We start from the raw sequence: 23,215 nt of genomic DNA, 5'->3' as shown, positions 1-23,215 counted from the left end.
TCAAAAACTAGGTCATTAGGTCAAATAATAGAAAAACCTTGTGGCCTCTCTAGAGGCCATATTTTTCAATGGATCTTCATGAAAATTGGTCTGAATTTTTTATCTTGATGATATCTAGGTCACATGTGCTCAAAAACTAGGTCACTATGTCAAATAATAGAAATAACGACGTCATACTCAGTTCAACACTGGGTCATGTGGGGATAGGTGAGCGATTCAGGACCATCATGGTCCTCTTGTTGTCTTACACACACTTAAAAACACATCTTTTGTACAGTTGTGCTATTTTGTAAGTAAAAAGAATAGCAGCTAACATCAGTGCTGGCATGTTGTCATTTCAATAAAGAATATGGAAATGATTTAGTCAATATTAGAGTTTCGCTAAACTTGAGAAAACTTCTTATACTCTACACCAGTATTCACAAGCAAATGCAGTATAGTGCCAACTTCTCCACATGAATCAGAGAAGGAAGTGACTGATTTCAGAAACGCTGTTTTCTTAAATTGTCATGAAGAGCATACACATAATCCTGGGACGGAACTTGCAACCCCACGATACATAGATCTGCACTCGCCCTGTTGAGCTAATCGGATGCTTTAAGATGAATGTTTAATATATTTTGGCATAAAAGAGCCCAGCTTTTTTAGATTTTCTTTAAAATGTGACTTCAAATCTCTTAAATCACTTGCCTCTCATCGATGTGGGTTCGAGCCTCACTCGGGGCATTGAATTCGTCATGTGAGGAAGCCACCCAGCTGGCTTACGGAAGGTCGGTGGTTCTACCCAGGTGCCCACTTGTGATGAAATAATGCACAAAGGGGCACTTGGGGTCTTCCTGCACCATTAAAGCATAATCTTCAAGTCGCCATATGACCTATAATTGTGTAGGTGCGACGTTAAACCCAACAAAATAAATAAATTAATTACTTTAAAATGTTTCAGCCTTTTCACTTTATATTAAAATGTGTTCTTTTCAGGAATGGAAGAATAAACTGTTGGCATGTGATGCAGAATTTGATGAAGAAGCAAAGTACGGTTTTGTAAAAACATCCACTGAAGAAAAAGATAGTCAGCCGAAACAACAGACAGACGATGTTTTAATTTTCTGATGAATAGTGGCTATACCAGTTTAAGTGACTTGTTCACTAGCTTTTTTTTCTGTTGAAAGAACGTTTCATTACTGTATTTATTAGGATTTTATTATGCCCCCTTCGAAAGAAGAGTGAGTATATAGCTTTGCTCGTGGTTGGTCTGTCTGTCCATTTGTCGGTGGACTATTTTGTTTCCAGTCAGCAACATAATATTTGGTCTCACAAGTCAAAATATTAGTCAAAATATATGGGATGATTGCTTGGGGTCAGCAGATGACGCCTATTATTTTAGAGAGTAGTAGTTCAAAGGTAAACGTCACAGTGAGAGTTTCTGCATAAATAGTGAAGAATGTTTTGCCCAACCGTCACCTAATTTGATATGAGTTTGCTAATGGTCAGCAGATGAAAGTATTGTTTTTGGGATCCATAGGTCAAAGAATAAGGTCCTAGTGACTGTAAGATTCAAAACGGTTTCTTTTGAATAATTAAGGAACGTTTCGGCCTACAGTGATGTCTGATTTAATAAGGTGATTGTCTATGGTCAGTAGAATACTGTTATCGTTTTGGGGGTCAAAAGTCAAGTTCAGTAACCTTAAGACTGAAAATGGTTCCTACTCAATAAAAAAAAGAATGTTTTAGCCTACTGTCATAGCACTTCATAGGGTAATTGTTTGTGATTTTTAGATAATCCCTCCTTTTATATATCTGCAGGTGCAGGCCAGATGTCAAGGTAACTATGATTTTTAGACTGAAAAAAAATCCTAACAGCTGACATTTTATGGATATGGTGTGTTAAATTTAATAGATTCGGTTATAGAATTCGTGATGTGAAGAAGCTATCAGCAGGCATACTGAAGGTGGCTAGTTTTACCAAGGTGGCTGAACATACCTTAAACAATGCTTACAGAGTGTATCTAGTCGCCCTCTAACTTAAAAAGTTCGAAAGGTAGTTATATGTCCTAAATTGTGTTGGTTTGACGCTAAACCCAACAGAAACAAAGCAAAACAATTTACCATTGATGGTTTCAAGAGACATGACCTTAAGAACTGTACGAAAGAATGTTGATGCTGCTATTTGTAGAATGTCAATGTAAATGACTAATTTGACAGCAGACATTTATGCCCCCAGCAATTATCTTCGAAGAAGAGAGTAGGCGTACAACATTAATGGGAATGAGGAATTTTAATGCTGTTCTTTATGTCATTTATGCTACCACTTCTACCCCTATATATACATTGCGGTTCGAAAATTGAACTACATAGCGATTTGTCTCATGGTTTTTAGCTCACCTGTCACAAAGTGTCAAGGTGAGCTTTTGTGATCGCGCAGTGTCCGTCGTCCGTCAGTGCGTCCGTGCGTCCGTAAACTTTTGCTTGTGACCACTCTAGAGCTCACATTTTTCATGGGATCTTTATGAAAGTAGGTCAGAATGTTCATCTTGATGATATCTAGGTCAAGTTCGAAACTGGGTCATGTGCCTTCAAAAACTAGGTCAGTAGGTCTAAAAATAGAAAAACCTTGTGACCTCTCTAGAGGCCATATATTTCACAAGATCTTCATGAAAATTGGTCAGAATGTTCACCTTGATGATATCTAGGTCAAGTTCGAAACTGGGTCACATGCCATCCAAAACTAGGTCAATAGGTCTAAAAATAGAAAAACCTTGTGACCTCTCTAGAGGCCATATATTTCAAAGATCTTCATGAAAATTAGTCAGAACGTTCACCTTGATAATATCTAGGTCAGGTTCGAAACTGGGTCACATGCCATCAAAAACTAGGTCAGTAGGTCAAATAATAGAAAAACCTTGTGACCTCTCTAAAGGCCATATTTTTTCATGGGATCTGTATGAAAGTTGGTCTGAGTGTTCGTCTTGATGATATCTAGGCCAGGTTTGAAACTGGGTCACATGCGATCAAAAACTAGGTCAGTAGGTCTAAAAATAGAAAAACCTTGTGACCTCTCTAGAGGCCATATGTTTCATGAGATCTTCATGAAAATTGGTCAGAATGTTTAACTTGATGATATCTAGGTCAAGTTCAAAAGTGGGTCACGTGCCTTCAAAAACTAGGTCAGTAGGTCAAATAATAGAAAAACCTTACGACCTCTCTAGAGGTCATATTTTTCATGGGATCTGTATGAAAGTTGGTCTGACTGTTCATCTTGATGATATCTAGGTCAGGTTCGAAAGTGGGTCACGTGCCTTCAAAAACTAGGTCAGTAGGTCAAATAATAAAAAAAAACCTTGTGACCTCTCTTGAGGCCATACTTTTCAATGGATCTGTATGAAAGTTGGTCTGAATGTTCATCTTGATGATATCTAGGTCAAATTTGAAACCGGGTCACGTGCGGTCAAAAACTAGGCCAGGTGGTATGAAAATAAAAAAACCTTGTGACCTCTCTAGAGGCCATATTTTTTATGAGATCTTCATGAAAATTAGTGAGAATGTTCACCTTGATGATATCTAGTTAAAGTTCAAAACAGGGTCACGTACCTTTGAAAACTAGGTCAATAGGTCAAATAATAGAAAAACCTTGTTACCTCTCTAGAGACCATATTTTTCAATGGATCTTCATGAAAATTGGTCAGAATTTTTATCTCGATAATACCTAGGTCAAGTTCAAAACTAGGTCACTATGTCAAATAATAGAAAAAACGACGTCATACTCAAAACTGGGTCATGTTGGAAGAGGTGAGCGATTCAGGACCATCATGGTCCTCTTGTTTGCTTTCCCATATGATGTTACAGAGGAAATGTCACCAAAGTCCCATAAGATATTTTCTTAGTTTATCATGATTGTGGTTGTAGATTCGTTAGTCAAGTAAACGAAGATAGATTTATTTAAAAATGATGTATATTTTTTGTTCGAAAGGTACGTATTGTTTGATTTTTTTTGCTAGGTTTAACATCGCACCAACACAATTATTGGTCAAATGGCGACTTGCCAGCTTTGATGTTGAAGGAAGATTTTATTTACTTTAAATAATTTATTTCGCAATAATTATGTAAATTATAAAATGTTATTTATACAGATTTTCTCAAGTAATGTCTTAGATATTTCTTTTAGACAGTGTACTTTTGTTTATATGTAATATATGTTAGCAAGCAACACTTCATTCATCAAACCTTGAAAATCAAGGTTTATGAGGGCTGTATTTCTTATCTAAAACGGGTGACTAGTTCTGTTGTTACATATCTATGCAAGATTGGGATTTTATTTGCACTTCTGAACCAAAGGTTCAGTGTGCGCTATTGTGATGGTAGTGTGTATGTCGTGTTCCGTCATTCATAGCTCGCTTCTTATGTTAAACGACTTTCTTCTACATGTATTAAGCCATAATATTATGGTGTATCTTCATTAAATTAGGTCAGAAGCATTCTTGCATGGACCTCTTTCAGTTTTATTTAGGTAGTTCTGCTTGGTCATTTTCGATGCTTCTAGAACTGAAAAGCAACTACAAAGAAAACCCTTTAAATTGCTTATTATGAAATTCTAGTTAGATCACTCACAGGCCTTGGTCAGTAGCATCTTTGTAACGTCTTGGTCAGTAGCATCCTTGTAACATCTTGGTCTGTAGTTTTTCTCAGTTTTATTCAGATGGTTCCGCCTGACCGTTTAAGAGGCCGCAATGAAAAAATTAGAAAAAAAATTAAACAACTTGTTATTATGAGCCACTTGGACCATCTCAAAACTTTGTCTTTAGCATCTTTTTTAAAGTTCCATATGGTCAGTTATTAAAGGCTCATAATGCCTTTGTTTAAAATGTGGTTGCCATTTTTCCGTAATGAATATAAAACATACTAATTTGTTGTTAAATCCAATTTAACATAGTAGAATGTTTTATAGAAATTCTTGCTTTTTAGCTCGCCTATTCGAAGAATAGGAAAGCTATCCTACTCACCCTGGCGTCGGCGTGAGTGTATGTGTGAGCGTCACACAAATGTTAAAGTTTGCGTGCCACCCAAAATATTTTCAAAGTCCATTGAGGTATTGCTTTCATATTTTGCATACTTGTTTACCATCATGACCCCAGTCTGTAAAAAAGGAGGAGGCAACTCTGTCAAGCATTTTGACTGAGTTATGGCCCCTTTTCGACTTAGAATATGCTTATTGTAACGTTAAAGTTTGCATACCACCCCAAATATTTTCAAAGTCCATTGAGATATTGCTTTCATATTTTGCATACTTGTTTACCATCATGACCCCAGTCTGTAAAAAGGAGGAGGCAACTCTATCAAGCATTTTGACTGAATTATGGCCCCTTTTTGACTTAGAATATGCTTATTGTAACGTTAAACTTTGCATACCACCCCAAATATTTTCAAAGTCCATTGAGATATTGCTTTCATATTTTGCATACTTGTTTACCATCATGACCCCAGTCTGTAAAAAAGGAGGAGGCAACTCTATCAAGCATTTTGACTGAGTTATGGCCCCTTTTCGACTTAGAATATGCTTATTGTAACGTTAAAGTTTGCATACCACCCCAAATATTTTCAAAGTCCAGTGAGATATTGCTTTCATATTTTGCATACTTGTTTACCATCATGACCCCAGTCTGTAAAAAAGGAGGAGGCAACTCTAGGCTATATACCAATAAAAGAATTTGTTCTTTGTTTCATATAAAATTCAGCTACTTCAGACCAATTTTGTTACAGTTTCTAGATTTTCACTCCGTCGTAGACCTATTTTCCACAAGATATCCATACATTTGCTTCAAGAAAACGAAAAGAAAAAGGGGTGTTGAATAGTATGCAGTGAAATGCAAGTCAACTGAAGTCAGTTACCCTCATATTGCCGCATTTCAGAAAGCGGTCCGCAGAATAAACACTCTACTTTCGTTTCAAGTAAACAACTCGAAAACATGCGAATATTAGCATGAAACGTATCCTATTTTATGTAAAATTCATTCCACGAGTGAAATAATGCCCATTTGGCCCCCGATTTACGCGCAAATGCGCGAAAAAATGGAAAAATTAGGATCTATTTATAAGGGACTTCTTTCGACTACACCACGGAAGCACATTTTGGACCGAATTACTGCATTATAACCTATAAGAGATATCTTTTATCAAATTTCATAACATTTTCATCTCTATTTTCAAGAAAGATGAAATACCGAACATGTTAACAAGTTTCATTGTGAAAATTCGAGATTTTAGAGAAATATAGACATTTAAGTGAGGCCATCCCTACCGATTTTCTGGGCTAAATTTAGGCTCTGTGGTCGCTTCATTGTAAATTTTGGTAAAAGTTTCACCTGTATGCATTATTTTTCATTTTGATTCTGAAATATCATTCATTCCGTCATGAATATGACTCAAATGGACGCATTTTGTGCATTTTCACACATTCTGCAGACAAAATATTGGCCTTTCTATGCAGAAATTGCTGCCGAAAATGGCGCATCTATTCAAAATATGGTCAAAATTCAATTTTTTTCAAATTTAATAATTATTTTGCATTGAAAACATCATTTTATAACATATACAATCGATTTATGACTATGAAGACTAACTGTGATGTGTTTCGAGAAAAGTCTTATTTCAGCTCTTATAGGCTATATACCAATAAAAGAATTTGTTCTTTGTTTCATATAAAATTCAGCTACTTCAGACCAATTTTGTTACAGTTTCTAGATTTTCACTCCGTCGTAGACCTATTTTCCACAAGATATCCATACATTTGCTTCAAGAAAACGAAAAGAAAAAGGGGTGTTGAATAGTATGCAGTGAAATGCAAGTCAACTGAAGTCAGTTACCCTCATATTGCCGCATTTCAGAAAGCGGTCCGCAGAATAAACACTCTACTTTCGTTTTCAAGTAAACAACTCGAAAACATGCGAATATTAGCATGAAACGTATCCTATTTTATGTAAAATTCATTCCACGAGTGAAATAATGCCCATTTGGCCCCCGATTTACGCGCAAATACGCGAAAAATGGAAAAATTAGGATCTATTTATAAGGGACTTCTTTCGACTACACCACGGAAGCACATTTTGGACCGAATTACTGCATTATAACCTCTATCAAGCATTTTGACTGAGTTATGGCCCCTTTTCGACTTAGAATATGCTTATTGTAACGTTAAAGTTTGCATACCACCCCAAATATTTTCAAAGTCCATTGAGATATTGCTTTCATATTTTGCATACTTGTTTACCATCATGACCCCAGTCTGTAAAAAGGAGGAGGCAACTCTATCAAGCATTTTGACTGAATTATGGCCCCTTTTTGACTTAGAATATGCTTATTGTAACGTTAAAGTTTGCATACCACCCCAAATATTTTCAAAGTCCATTGAGATATTGCTTTCATATTGTGCATACTTGTTTACCATCATGACCCCAGTCTGTAAAAAGGAGGAGGCAACTCTATCAAGCATTTTGACTGAATTATGGCCCTTTTTTGACTTAGAATATGCTTATTGTAACGTTAAAGTTTGCATAACACCCCAAATATTTTCAAAGTCCATTGAGATATTGCTTTCATATTTTGCATACTTGTTTACCATCATGACCCCAGTCTGTAAAAAGGAGGAGGCAACTCTATCAAGCATTTTGACTGAATTATGGCCCCTTTTTGACTTAGAATATGCTTATTGTAACGTTAAACTTTGCATACCACCCCAAATATTTTCAAAGTCCATTGAGATATTGCTTTCATATTTTGCATACTTGTTTACCATCATGACCCCAGTCTGTAAAATGGAGGAGGCAACTCTATCAAGCATTTTGACTGAATTATGGCCCCTTTTCGACTTAGAATATGCTAATTGTAATGTTAAAGTTTTACTCATAGCTTATATTATACTATCAAGTACTGAGAATAGTCGAGCGCACTGTCAACTGACAGCCCTTGTTATAACATCACTTTATGGTTTTAACTGTGAAAGTGCGTGTGCAGTATTAAAATTATCGCTTTTTTAAACCATGTTATTAAGCACAATGTCTATTTTGGACAACTATTTTAATGTAAAACTTTACAACTTGCAAGGTCAAAAGTTAAAGGTACTTTTCAGGTGAGCGACGGAATACGTGGAGTTAATTATATTTTGTAATATGTATTTTAGTGCCATTAAAACAGTATACAAGCAACTTAGTTATATTTTGTGTTATTCAGGTTATTAATATGATAACATCACAAGGTGATTTTGATTAATGGTACAGCTATAGTCTTTCTCCATTATTTATTGTCGACAATATATTATGTAGAAGATTTTTTTTATACGAGAGATGTTCAAAATTCAACGCTTACTAACAAATTTTTAGAAAGTGACGAGGAGTTTTGCACTGTGATTGTCATTGTCATCAAATATACAACTATTCAGTAGCAACATTCTAAGCATACATCGTTTACTACTGTCTGTTTTAATACAGGCGTTCCTTGACCACTGTGTTAAAAATGGTTATCTAATCTGTTAATATGGCAGGTAAATCCGGTTTGTTTGCAAAGCAAATTGTTTACATTATATCATATCACACCACAGTGGACGTGGAAAAAGAAGTTCAATGATAACTGTAGAAGACGCTCGAAAACTTGCACGTCGGGATTTAGAAACATCTAAAAGGAGCGTTTAAAGTCGAGGACAAGTAGAACAAGATGCAAGGTAAATACCACACGCTACGTGTAGTTCACTGACCTGCATTCATTTAATTCAGTTGAAGGCAATAAGAGAAACATCTAAGTAATATACATTAGAAGAGAAGCAACAGGATACCATTTGGAACGGTCTGTGGCAAAAACACCACTGGGTACCGTAGTTAAAACTAGTTGTCTGACGCAAAAGCTAACTCTTTAAAGTTCACTTGCCCAAATGCCTTGTGTTTAGCACCATTGTATTGGTATTAGATGCAGAACGTTTTAATTGACGCTTATATCTTGGAAACGAAGTACCAGTACATATTGTACTAGACTGTCATCTCTCTCCTGATTTTTGAGGAAGTGCTTCTTCATAGAATGTATAATTGACATAGTTTCTGATCGAGTTAGGTTTATATGTCTATGTATTATGTTCAACAAAAACCAACTCTATGTATTCTATACAGACACTTCTAAAGTTATACTTTTTTCACTGTATAAAAATGTATGTTTTCGTAATAACTTAAAATGTCGCCTAGACTCGCATTCAAAGGTGTTTTGCAGAAAAGTTTAGGGTTTAGTTTATGTACTGCAGTAAGTTCGAGGTCGTTGGCTACTACCATTAATTCTACATGTTTTAGTGCAATAGTATGAAATATTAAAAGATGTGATTGTATTGTAATATTGTTTATTTGCATGGTTATATATGACTTTATACAATTGTGCTATTAAATGTCGGGTCTTTAAAATGAGTTACCTCTCTTTACTTGTTATACATAAATAATCCCATCAGAAAACAAACCCTTGTGAACATCTAAGGTTTTATTTTTGAAATATATTGATGACTTAATCCAAATTCTCCGTGTCATTCTGCATAATAATATATTAATTTTCAAGTTTGAGTATATTCAAACGAATACCTTTAAACTAATAGGCAAATGTTAGAAGTTTGGAATTTTTATTTTAAGTTTTCATGAATAGGCCAATTCGCATATATGTTGCTCTGGAAAACATTGGGAACTTGGTCCATTGTGAACGACACATAGGTTTGAATGTCAGTGTAAAACCAATGCCACAGTCTTCAATTTGCTATGCAGTTGTATGCTATTGAAGTCTGTACAACGGGTTTAAATGGTCATCGAAGGTTAAACAGATTTCTTTCCACTTTCAACATGTATTTGCAGGGGACTTATCACTGCAACCTTTAGTGTTGTGCGGTTTTATTTGACCTGGCGGGGCGGAGTTAATCTCTGACTTATGAAAATAATGGTAATCTTAACAAACGAGCAAAATAGGTAGAGCAATATAGTTGTTGAATTCCGTAATCTTTGGTAACCAACGACTAAAATTCATTGTTTATATGTACTACATACCCTGCGCAATAATTTAGTGGACCGTCGCGAAACCCTGCCCCGCCAGGTCAAATAAAATGCACTATAGGATATAGTGTTACTAAAACCAACACGGTTCAGCATATTAGTGCATGCACCATCTTTGTATTCATTTCAAAACCAAAAATTCTTTTATATCTGAGGGTGAATTTTGAACGCCTACATGTCTACGAAATATGAAAGTACAACTATCAAAATAACATAATACAGTTACTAGCGTATTGAAAAGATGCTAGTGTATTTTTTCTTAGACCAAGTTTCGGGGGCCTCCTTGGCCGAGTGGTTAAGGTCGCCGACTTCAAATCACTTGCCCCTCATCGATGTGGGTTCGAGCCTCACTCAGGGCGTTGAATTCTTCATGTGAGGAAGCTATCCAGCTGGCTTACGGAAGGTCGGTGGTTCTATCCAGGTGCCCGCTTGTGGTGAAATAATGCACTTAGGGGCACCTAGGGTCTTCCTTCGCCATTAAAGCTGGAAAGTCGCCATGTGACCTATCATGTGTCGTTGCGACGTTAAATCAAATAATAATACCAAGTTTTAAGTTAACTTTTTGATAAGGTCAGGGGCCTTTAATTAACATCTGACATCAACGAAAGAAACAATAACAAAATAAGAAAATGACAAAATGAAATGAATACTACACTATGAGTAATGGAAGAGACATTCAAGTGTGATAGGAGAAAACATGGCATGTTATATAAATGGCGAATAAGAATATACTCGTTAATTTTCTACCTTTACAGAACGTTTACAGAAAATTTGAAATTTAATCCATGTTGCTTTGTCACCACTATTCACCAGTTATGAAAATGTGACAGTATTTAGATTTTTGTAATGGCACTTCTTTAAATATTTCTTTCTTGCAGCTATAGACTGATTAAAAGATGAAAAAAAAAACTCATCTACTGCAAAGGTTACAAGTTCTAAGATTTCTGTCTATCTTGTAAATTGTTCATATGTAATTTGTGATTCATGTATCTAATTTGCCTGATCCAATGACAAAATGTTAAAATTGTTTTTAATTGAAACATTGACTTCTCCATCTCTGAACGAATTTAAGTTCTTTTAACTCTGGAATTAACACTATTCTTGGACGCTAGTTAAACTTGTAAGATAAACATCTTGGAGAAATAACATAGTTTTGAAAAATAGGAGTTTGAAGTTCTCTGCAAAACCGGACAATGGTCAAAGTAGGTTTACTAAGGCACAATCTTTATTTCACTTACAAACACTTCGCCCCCTCTAGACAAACCCTTGTCACTGGTTCTGAAATTTAACTGACAGAAGGGAACCAAACGCTTGTCTACTATTGTAAACCACCCTATTGCTGAAAGTCATTTTGCATATTTACGAAATTTTACTACTTCTTCGAGAGTACAACTGATGTATAATCTGTCTAATAGAAAGCATAATGCACACAGATTGAGCTTATTATCCGCTGCCAGGAGGCGGCGGGTTTATTGGTATGCTAAAAATGTTCGCGTGTGGGACATGGAGCATGTCACGTGACAGGTTTTCGATCCTGTACAGTTTGTTCGTAGATGTGTGATACACTATTTGATAAAAGACATTGTGTCTGAAATCATTCGTCCTCCACCTCTGATAATTCATGTGGGGAAGTTGGCAGTTATTTGCGGAGAACAGGTATGTACTGGTACAGAATCCAGGAAGACTGGTTAGGTTAACTGCCCGCCGTTCATGACTGTTGAAAAAACGGCGTTAAGGTAGTTCTGTACGTTTGATAAGCCGGAAGTGATGGCGTAACGTCATTTGTCCGGAAAACGTAGAATAAAGCCTGGATTCGGCGTACGGAAATGAAAATCATTTTATGAATTAATGGCAACCTGTGGGTTACTTTATTAAAATGGGACAGTTACTGTATTTCTAAAGTTAAAATATCTTATTAAAACCTGGAACAACTGATACGTATTAGACCTTCCTGTTAAAACATGTGACACGTTAAATAATTCAAAATAATGTCTTAAAATTCGCTTGAAATAGGCGGTTCGCTTTAATCATGGCCAAATATCACAAAAAATAAGCACACGGACCTATACATTTTATTTCACCATATTATAGGCCATATGTTTATTTACGACTGTGAGAAGTTTCATTAAAATCTACATTTTAGAAAAAAAAAATATTTGCGAAAATGTTATGAAAGTTGCGATTTTCCCATAGGCTCCCATTATGAAAAATTGCGTGCGGTCCAAACTTTTCAAATCAGTCTAGCAAAAAATCAAGCATACGACCCTATCTTTTTTATTTGCTGATTTTTCTAAGTATATTCCGAAGTTTTGAAAATTCAGAGTTTAATCAAATTCTACATTGTAGAAAAAATTTCGATCCAAAAGTGCAGAACTACCTTAAACCAAAACAAACAAAAAAACACATAAGATATACGTACACCCTTATACCCAAACATGCAAATATACATGCACACACATTTTTAAATATACGTCTATATATACTTACATATATTTACATAATCATGCACATACTCAAGGAAGGGATATAAATCTGTTCATGGTTAGAAGCGTAATAATTGAATTAGCCTCCCTTGGACCTTTTTCTTTATTTTTTAATTCGTGTGTTCTTGATACAAGTCTCCCATAACTCTGTTATAGAATGGCTATATATGCGTTTATATTATTGATGTAACGTGTTGTATGTTGAGGAGACTATAATAAACAATATCATATATACCCTTTTCAAATACGCTCATTTGATTGGTCGGAAGCAAAAAGTGATATTGACCCGCAAAAGTGATGACTCCTGTTATCATTCAAGGTTTTCTTATATGTATGAAATATAGGCCAGTCAAACTGCGTTCTCGGTCAATATCACACTATATTGACCTTAACATCAGTCAATATATAACCGAAAGTTACTTGATACACTTACCGGTAGTTCAGGTACATTCTCTGGCCTCTAAATATGTCCACTTTTTGTTTGGAAGCTGTAATCCTCATAATCAACGCTAATGGTTTCTCTAATTACAATTGGCTTTGAAAGCGAACAGCACGAATCCTGACCAGACTGCGCGGATGCGAAGGCTGGTCTGGATCCATGCTGGTCCCAAACGCACTATGTTGGTTTTCTCATGGCACGGCTCATATCATGATTGCCTGGAACTCATATCTCAAACGTAGACGCTTATTAAAATAAAAATAAATAAAAAATAGAATCTTACACATATACATATACTGGTACAAATCCTAGTATCTCGTAAATACGAAACCAAGACTAGTTAGTTTGAGCCGTCGGTCCTACGTACAAAGTTACGATTCTTGAGTCGCTCATATAGATAATTACAACATAGAATTATACATGTTTAACCGCTGCTGAGTTACAGCGAGTTTCCATTACAACCACTGTTTTCTGTGTTTCTTTCTTTTAACCCATCCGCTTAGCTCAGTTCAATGAATCGCTTTTTCGATCCCTGGGTAGGGCGTGACAATTTGGTAGAAGGTATCTGTCCGAAATCATTCGTCCTCCACCACCGATTTTATGTGGTAAAGTGGTAAGTTACTTGTTGAGGAACGCTGGATATAGGTTAACCGCCTATCGTAACAGAAAACAGCACTAAACCTAAAACAAACAGTTTTCTTTCTTTTTATTTTATGGAATGTTTATCATTTTAGCAGAGTATTTACTCGTACTTGTTATGTTTGATAGGTCTCTAATATTAGGAAAAATATTATATATGGAATATGTTTCTATTATGTGTCTGTGAGTACAATAATAATCTTTCTTACTGAAATACATCTCTAGAGAGCTAAAACCTCTTTGTAAAGGATGGTGTTTCTATCTAGCGTTGTTAATAAATTAACCTTTTCAGAGCAACAGCCTCCGTACGATGAATATAAATTCTGTTTTCCCATGGCTGCACTTTATTTGGAATCGGGGTGTCTAACTACTCTCGAAACAATCGAAATATTTCCAAAACGTAAAACCTATAATAAAGTTAAATAAATTTATGATGTTTATTCCAACATGATGACATAACGATATTAGGGATTTTAATTTTTATGCCCCCGGCATCTACTGATGCGGGAGGCATATAGTGATCGTCCTGTCCGTCCGTCCGTTCGTTCGGCCGTTCGGCCGTTCGCACGAGGTTAACCAAATGGGACCGTTTCGTCTAGCATCAATACCGCTTACTAGAATAAATTGATACTAATACAGATGTAACCTGTGACCATTCCTCATCTTCAAACATCACCTGGCCTCAGTTTGACCTTGACCTTGACCTCATTTTGGACTTAGGTTGCTTTATATGGGCCATCTCTTGGTTAACCAAATGGGACCGTTTCGTCTAGCATTAATATCACTTACAAGAATGAATTGATACTAATACAGATGTAACCTGTGACCATTCCTCATCTTCAAACATCACCTGACCTCAGTTTAACCGTGACCTCATTTTTGACTTATGTTGCTTTGTATCGACAAGGATGCCAGCGGGGGCATCTAGCATTTATTGAACGCAGCTTCTTGTTCTTATTATTTTTGTAAATGTTTACAATGTCGTGTGTATTATCATGTATAATCATGAACTTAAGAGGTAATTCAAGAAATCCTTGCAAAGTTGTAAAGGACTCTTTTGACTAAATTCTTCTTAAAATAGGTTAAAAATTGTTCACAAGACATACGAGAACCCGTTTAATTACGTATTTTTATCTGGGGTAGGGATAGAGTAATGTAATTCAGCGTAATAATTTCGCCCACGGTAACAGAGTTTTAAAGGCTATTTTGATCTAAAAGTACAGTTTACCTTAAAATGAAGATTTACAGAAACAAATACTCATTGCGATTAAATAAAGTTTTCATCATCATATTACTTTTTAGTCAAATTATATTGTTTGGGTTTTACATTAGACAAGATTAAAGCATATTTTCTTTATTCAAAACTCAACGTCATATTTGTCGCTCTGACGTAACTTTAACGTAAATATCGAGTCTAAGGTTAAGTGATCACCACAAATTATATACCATTTTAAATGCAGATACTTGTTGACTGAACAGAACGCTTTACGAAAACAGTCCGACGGACGTGAATCAAGGTTCTTCAAAATTGGACGTCTAAGGTTTGCGGAGAAAAATGTTACAGAAATATCAAAATTGTAAAATACGCATTATATGAGGAATATGCTGGATTTTAAATTAAACAAAATATCGAAACGGAACCCAATAACTTCTGAATTTAGGCGCATTCCACCTTAATTGTAGCAAATTGTGTCCACTTGACGCATTTAAAGATACCAAACACTTCGGATTTTTTTTTTCACCAATGGCACGTTATAGAATATATTGCAATGTACTAAGATTTCACTTATTAGTACGCTATCGTCATTGTTTATATATAAACGTCTTGCCATGGAACAAAATGTTTGTTCTTGTTTTGTATAAAGGTCTTTAAGAACAAGTAAAACACTAAATGGTGCAGCTGATAAGCTAAACACAATGGCCAAATTATGATGTCCCAAACGTACCTGCAGACGTCGAATTACGGTACAAAATTTACGCATGGGGGTGGGGGAAGTAAAATCACATGTACCGAAAAAACTAAGTCGGTGACCCCCCCCCCCACCCCCGCCAGTTTTATTTGTCATTTAGTATACATTATAAACACCGTTTATTGAAAAAATTCAAAAATTTAATTCAGGGATTTTTTAATATACCGATTTAAAGCCGAAAAATGCTGCGAAACTGAACGTTAATTTTAAGTCAAAAACGGCGATTTTCTTTCCATTTTTCAAATATTTGTCGATGTAAAACAATGATTTTTACATCACCATTAAGGAAAAAATAATTCTCGTCGAATAAAGTATAATTTAAGAAAATTTGTTGGCTGGTGCCGTTGCAGTACCCGTAACAGTTGCCAAGCATACGCGACAACGTCAGTTTCAGAAACGGGCTTTGGTGGTCAACTTTGACGTCTCGTGTACAAAAACTGGTTGGATCTATTAGTATAAAATAAACTGCACCTTGTTTGAAATATGGTCAACTTTACACATGCAAAATTTCAAGACGCTACTCGAAAGTTCGCAAAGTATCGTGTTCTACCTTAAACCACAAACAAAACAAATAGGCCCTAATAAAAAAAATGAAAAAAAAAAAAATAAAAAAGGCAAGTTTTATAAAAAGTTGCAAATGATCAAGAACATGAGCTGCAATACTCTTGCAATCGTACAGGTATTTGGGCCGGGAGGGCGTTGCCTCGCACTTGACCCTCGAATACATGGCTTCGACACTAATCTTTGATACTTCATTTCGAGGACCAATACACAACGTGCCCATAGGTAACCTACATGGCCGGCTCATTGATCCAGTGGTGAGATATTGCTAGAATGAAAGCAGGGGTAGTGAGTTTCGGACCCTGGTCCTCCAACTAAACTTTCAGACAAGAGTCCCGCTTGGACATTCAATATTCAAAATTGTCGAGGTCGTAGATCAACAATCAATATAGACTGGTCTGCAATCGTAGATCCTTCAAAACAAGCTTAGGGCGTTGATTGACATTATATAAATACCATATGGCAGCGTGTGTGACATTGATATTGTCAACCCGAGGGCAGAATGTCACCCGAGGCGATAGCCGAGTGGTGACATTCTGTTCCGAGGGTTGACAATATCAATGTCACACACGCTGCCATATGGTATTTATTTTATTATACCGAACAAAACTAAACACATAAAAAAGTTTTAAAAATGTTTCTGGTTCATTTAATTCAACAGTTTCATCTTTAGCGCGGTAATCAGTTGTGTACACACTGAATAGCGACGTCATTACAATATGACACTGTGTACAAGGGACGCAATCATATGGCTAAAAACCTGAAGCAGTTATTTGCCCTTATATGACATTCAAAATATCAGCGCGGTCACATGACCTGACAGTCACTTTCGCTTGGTCACGTGTCAGAAAGACTGAAAATGTTTCTGATAGTCAAAATATCTCCTTTTCGGGTAATGGGATTTTACCATTGTAGACAAAAGTGAGGTATAATAATCGAAATTGTTCATGTCGTACATTAACATTCATGTTAACCCAGCTAGGTCTGCAATCGTAGATCAACATTCAAAACAAGTCTATGTCGTAGATCGACATTGGAAAAAGTCCAGGTCGCAGATAAACATTCGAAATAGTTCAGGCCATTGATTAACATTCACTGTAGACCAAACAATCGTACATCAACGTCACAACAAGGTAATGTCGTAGATCGACATTAAAAAATGTCCAGGTCGTAGATCATATTTGATATTGTTCAAGTCGTAGATTAACATTTAATGTAGACCCAGCTATGTCCGCAATCGTACATCAACATTCAAACATTGTAAAATGTCCAGGTCGAAAATCAACATGCGAAATTGTTGTAATCCTTACACAACTTAAGACAGTGAATTAAATCTTGCGCGTATGCTAGTTCACGGAACCCTAGAGACTTCTTAATTACAGAAGACCATTAAAGGTATATGTCTGGTGTAAACAATGCAGAAATAACCGCAAATAATTGCGACTGTGCTACTCATAATCACAAAGTACCAATTTCAAGCACGGACCAGAAATATTTCGTATACGGGCACCATGCATGCAATTTTTCAAACGAAGGTGTCATCTGTGACGCGCATAGCAGAGAATGGGGGTAGTTACAGTTGCAGCGTAATGAAATACTGTTTCTCTTTTGCATTTATTAACCACTATAATTCCACATTGATAATTATTTCACTGGAATAGAATTAGATCTAGTGTAGAATTGGAATTTTTTTTTTTAGATATTTTTATATGGGTTCATTGTTAAAGAAATTGACTCGACCGACTTGGGTCGCTTTCGCGTTTTTATTTTTTATTTCTGTGAAATCACAGACAACCTTGCATGGTTAGTTTCACCATTTTATTATTTTACTTTATTTTTTTGTCTTCTGGTACTAATGCTAAGCTCGAGCAGACGATAAAGTCGACCGCCTTCGTATCGGTTATTTATATAATTGATTTGTTTCTTTGTTTTGGGTTTAACGCCGTTTTCAACAGTATGGCGGGCAGTTAACCTAACCAGTGTTCCTGGATTCAGTACCAGTACAAACCTGTTCTCCGCATGTAACTGCCAACTTCCCCACATGAATCAGAGGTGGAGGACACAATGTATTTTATCAAATCGTCACGGAGAACATACACCTCGCCCAGGGCTCGATGAATCAGAGGTGGAGGACACAATGTCTTTTTATCAAGTCGTCACGGAGAACATACACCTCGCCCTGGGCTCGAACTCACGACCCCCCGAGATCCGTAGATCTGCGCTCTCCTCATTTATGCGCGGATCCAGCCAATTTTCTCAGCGGGGGGATCCGAGCGCCCCCTTACTATGACAAACATGTGTCCTTATACATTAAATAATTTAAGAACGCATTTTCACTGCAATTTTATGTAAAATATGCAGCTTATTTTCACATTTTTATGAGCTCACCTGTTCAATTTGGGGTAAACAGGCCTAATAAAATTAAGTTTTCTTTAAAGTAAAATTCTTTGTTTCTATAGATAATTAAAGTTAGTATGAATTACGTCTGGGTCGTATGTAGCAGCAGCCACATATACATATACATTTACTTTCCTTCTCTTCTTTCCTTTTGTCTTGTGGGGGGGGGGGGGGGGGGGGGGGCGCTATATATCCGCGCATGCTATTGAGCTAAGCATATAATTGAACACCCGTCTTACAGCAATCACTTACAACACCAACTGGTGTAAACAAAAACAAAATTGGTAAATATTAATAAATAAATGACCTGCATTTTAAAAAAAAGAAAAGAAAAAAAGATCTATTTATTCAAAATTATTGCCTGGTGTGATCTTTGCACATGCTCACTGTCATCACATGAAGGCCAGACACCAGACATCGGGTGACTTTTCATTACTTGATCCGGAATGACTGTTGCAGTGATTTTTTGGGAAAGTTTCAATATATAATACTAGCTACGGAGAAAATTTTGTAAATGACAGTTGTTGGATTTATCACCCTGACCCCATTCGGGGCCTCACTACGTGCTTACTAAATATAAATTTAAAAAATTAGATCTTTTGTGCTATACACGATTGGAGGGGTGATCAGCGGGAAAGTAGTGAGACCACGGTGCCCTAACGGTCTCGCAAATTCATTGGTGGAGGCAACCACGCCTGATCTATACAACTAGTTCGTGCATGACATGTCATGTGACCTTACGAACTTACGAGATGTGTTCACTCAGTTGACGCCATTTTTGTGTAAGACTATGTTGTTTTCAGGGAGAAAAAGAGAAGAACAATAAAAATGGTAAAAATTTAGTCGGACCTGATTGGAAACGTTAGGTAAGTAAATAAGCATCTCAGAATTTGCTTTTTCAGCAAGGGTATGGAAGCAGTAGGTCAACAGCACGTCAAAACGCATCCAAATCAAAAATTCGCGCAAAGTGCCAAGACGAAGAAGTTGAACTTTTTGGTCTTCTGTATCTTTAGATATCTAATTCAGATAAGAAAATTCTCATCGTATGTCTACTTTACTTTGCAAAATATATTAGATCTAATTTAATTTGTATGCAGAGCTAGATCTACATTCACAATTAAATATCGTGCAGTAATTGCCCATTCGGCCATTGTTAAAATAAAGCATCCATTTTTTTAGCAGCGTACGTGTGGTTAAGATATCGGTGATTTTTGTTTGAATTTTTCAATTTGTTTATCAACCCAGTGGCTTTCTGAAGGGGGGAATATAGAGTGATATACCCTAGTAAGGGTAAATCCAAATAATTTGATTTTCCAGGATTTGGGAAGCATTTTCAGATGGGGGTGGGGGTACACAGTTTGAAATCAGCTAAAATTGACTCGCAGTCAGTAAAATTGCAAAGATAATTACCATAATCGGTCAAATTATTGGGAGGGGGTATGCCCCCCACCCTCCCTGTCCCAATTGTCCAGTTTTCATGATGGATCTAGTATAGTACTGATTCTGATGTCTTGAATTTGGCATCTGATGAGAAGTAAACATGATTATCAGTCCATATATAACAGCTGCGCAGTTTAAAGTTTGAAGCAGCATGGGGGTAATTATTGTTGAAAAATACATAAATACTGACTTTGGTAAAGCTCCCTCTAAAAAATAAGGAACATTTTCTTTAAATCTAAGGGGAAAATGGGACCTTTGAAGCAAAATTTATTATATAACAATTTTAGGGGAAATAAAGCTATTTTTGGCTTGGGGAAACAGTTGTATTTGGCTGTTTAAAATATATGGAAAATAGTGTCAGATAGAGCCAAAGTGATGAAACCATGGCAATTTAGTGACTGTTTTAGTATTTAAAAGATGCTTTCACCCCTTGTTACATTCAGCTGGAATATTAGCTCTTGGCAGTAAGTATTTGGCATTTATTGGCTTTTCACATTTTGCATTTAACAACAGGATATTTATCATTTGACAAAGTTTCCATTTGACAGTCAGTATTTTAGCATGTAGCATGGTGCACCAGCTTTCATAGAATTCAATTAAAACAAATTGACTGAAATGTGCATGTAGAGTTTTAACATACTGTATTACTATTATTATGTCAAAATTAAACAGGTTTTGTGGAAAATATTTTTCAGGTATTTATTCAATGAAGCTGGTCGCATTGTAGACACTTGTATGAGAAGATGGTTGATGGGTAGATAGTTCCTTTGCTGTGTAGCGACCATGGTAGAAATGATGCTAAAACAGGTAGACTTTTTTTCATCCAGCAGTGTAAATAATTTATTGCTTAAAAAAAAAGACAAGATAAAAATGACCGTAAAGTCCTTTCCTATAAAGATTATGATCATTTCCATGAAGTGTTTATGTTATGTAAGTTAAGGGTTAGGTATGGCGACCTTTATTCTTACTTTGGTATATCATGATATTTTAGGTGGCCAAGCAGTTATGGTTGCCAACTTTGAATCACTAAGTTGCTTCATTTACTGCCGCTGTGGGTCCAAAATTCACCTTGTGTTAAGAATTCTTTCGTACTGGGGAAGCCAACCAGCCAACTTAATTATTTCATGCTGGATGTGATTGATTCTGCCTTTACGACATCTGTGCAGTCTGATCATGATCTACACTGTTTGCCATTCAGTCAGTTTCCTTTTGGTATGCAGGCCTTTTAACATTTAATGGTACTGTCCAAATTGAAAGATGGACTAGTTCATTATGGGAATTTAGCAGGGTAAGGGTTTAGGAAGGTTGGTTGTTCTACCCTGGTGTCAGCCTGTCAAAAATTGATGTAAAGCTGGAGGGGCATCTTGGGTCTTCTTCAACCAGCAAAATAAACTCTTGTATATTAATAAAGCACTTACAGTTGTAAGAGTGCCACAATTTTCTTTAGATTCAGATAATATGGCAGCTGTAATACGGGAATAGAGTCTTCTTATATAAAATTTTATTAACTCCATGTATAAGCTGCAGAAAGTAGATCTGTGTTACTTTAAAATTATGATGGCAATATTTGAAAGAAATTATGCAAACTTGGCAAGTTGTTATTTTTCAAAAACGTAACAGTTTTACAATATTTATTAAAGTATTTATTTTTTCTCCATATGATATTTGAACAATGCACATATTTACCAAAAATAAAGATAAAAATCTGCAAAGACAATTGTTTACAGAGCATTATGTGCTGTTGTGAAAGTAAGCATAAGTGTTACTTGGGAATATACTTAAATAAATTGGAAAAAACAAAATAATAAATGATTGGTGTTACAAATATTTGATTAAAATATCAGTGTAAATACATCAGGCTATTAAAACATGCATAATCCTGTAAGAGAATTAAGGGAATTCTGAAACTAAAAATTCCTTAAAAGAAGAACAATATTTCATTATTTTATTTTTTATACCCCCACCAAACATGTTTGAGGGGGGTATATAGGAGTCAGTTTTGTCGCGTTTGTTGCGTCCCGTCCCGTCGCGTCCCGAAATCTATTATCTCAGTTATTACCAAATGGATTTGATTCAAACTTAAAATACATGTTCCACCTTATCACCCACATCATGTGACACAAGGTGCATAACTCTTGACACCAAGTTTTCATGAATTATGTCCCCTTTTACTTAGAATTTAAGGTTAATTTTGTTGTATTTTCACTATATCTCAGTTATTACTAAATGGATTTGATTCAAACTTAAAATAGATGTTCCACCTCATCACCCACATCATGTGACATAAGGTGCATAACTCTGACACAGTTTTTTTATGAATTATGCCCCTTTTTACTTAGAATTTAAGGTTGATTTTGATGTATTTTCACTTTATCTCAGTTACTACTGAATGGATTTGATTCAAACCAGCCCTTTTTTTGTAAATTTGGGGAAGGGTACCAGGTCCCTTTTGGAGGGGAAATTTATGTCGCGAAATCATTGTTTGGAGGAATATATTTGCTGAAAAGTTGTTAAAATCAGGACTGAAAATCAAAACTAATTTCATTTTTTTTGCATGGGGAATTTTTGGCCAAGGTGGGGAAAAAAGTATACTTTTTAGATTGGGGAATGGGGCCGAATTTCGGCCCTAAAATCAGCATAAAAAAAGGCCTGCAAACTTAAAATAGATGTTCCACCTCATCACCCACATCATGTGCCCACATCATGTGACACAAGGTGCATAACTCTGACACCAAGCTTTCATGAATTATGTCCCCTTTTACTTAGAATTTAAGGCTAATTTTGTTGTATTTTCACTATATCTCAGTTATTACTAAATGGATTTGATTCAAACTTAAAATAGTTGTTCCACCTCATCACCCAGATGATGTGACGTAAGGTGCTTAACTCTGAAATAAATTTTTTAGGAATTATGTCCCCTTTTACTTTAAATTTAAGGTTGATTTTGATGTATTTTCACTATATCTCAATTATTACAAAATGGATTTGATTCAAACTTAAAATAGATGTTCCACCTCATCACCCACATCATGTGACACAAGGTGCATAACTCTGACACCAATTTTTCATGAATTATGCCCCTTTTTACTTAGAATTTAAGGTTAATTTTGATGTATTTTCACTATATCTCAATTACTACTGAATGGATTTGATTCAGACTTAAAATAGATGTTCCACCTCATCACCCACATCATGTGACACAAGGTGCATAACTCTGACACTATTTTT

The 23,215-nt window shown here is 35.8% G+C and overlaps 1 protein-coding gene and 1 long non-coding RNA gene across 6 annotated transcripts in view; one reads left to right on the top strand and one right to left on the bottom strand.

Annotated features, from left to right (window-relative positions):
• LOC123531416 (alpha-tocopherol transfer protein-like) overlaps positions 1 to 6,051 on the top strand; it is a 37,025-nt gene extending 30,974 nt beyond the window's left edge. For all 5 annotated transcript variants that reach the window (XM_045312354.2, XM_045312350.2, XM_045312352.2 and 2 more), the window contains exon 8: positions 979 to 6,051. In XM_045312354.2, the coding sequence (XP_045168289.2) occupies positions 979 to 1,110 (132 nt within the window). In that variant the 3' untranslated portion in view covers positions 1,111 to 6,051. The remainder of the gene's footprint in view (positions 1 to 978) is intronic.
• A 16,099-nt stretch (positions 6,052 to 22,150) lies between these two features.
• Positions 22,151 to 22,783, bottom strand: LOC128546894 (uncharacterized). Its single transcript, XR_008366205.1, has 2 exons — positions 22,663 to 22,783; positions 22,151 to 22,248 (listed from the first exon to the last, which is right to left on the bottom strand). It is a non-coding gene; the product is annotated as an uncharacterized LOC128546894 (long non-coding RNA).
• Positions 22,784 to 23,215: the final 432 nt, after the last annotated feature.

The sequence above is a fragment of the Mercenaria mercenaria genome, chromosome 11 (genome assembly GCF_021730395.1).
Source record: "Mercenaria mercenaria strain notata chromosome 11, MADL_Memer_1, whole genome shotgun sequence".
Lineage (NCBI taxonomy): Eukaryota > Metazoa > Mollusca > Bivalvia > Venerida > Veneridae > Mercenaria > Mercenaria mercenaria.
The sequence above is the reverse complement of the archived record's forward strand: the minus strand, read 5'-3'. Positions and strand labels throughout refer to the sequence as shown.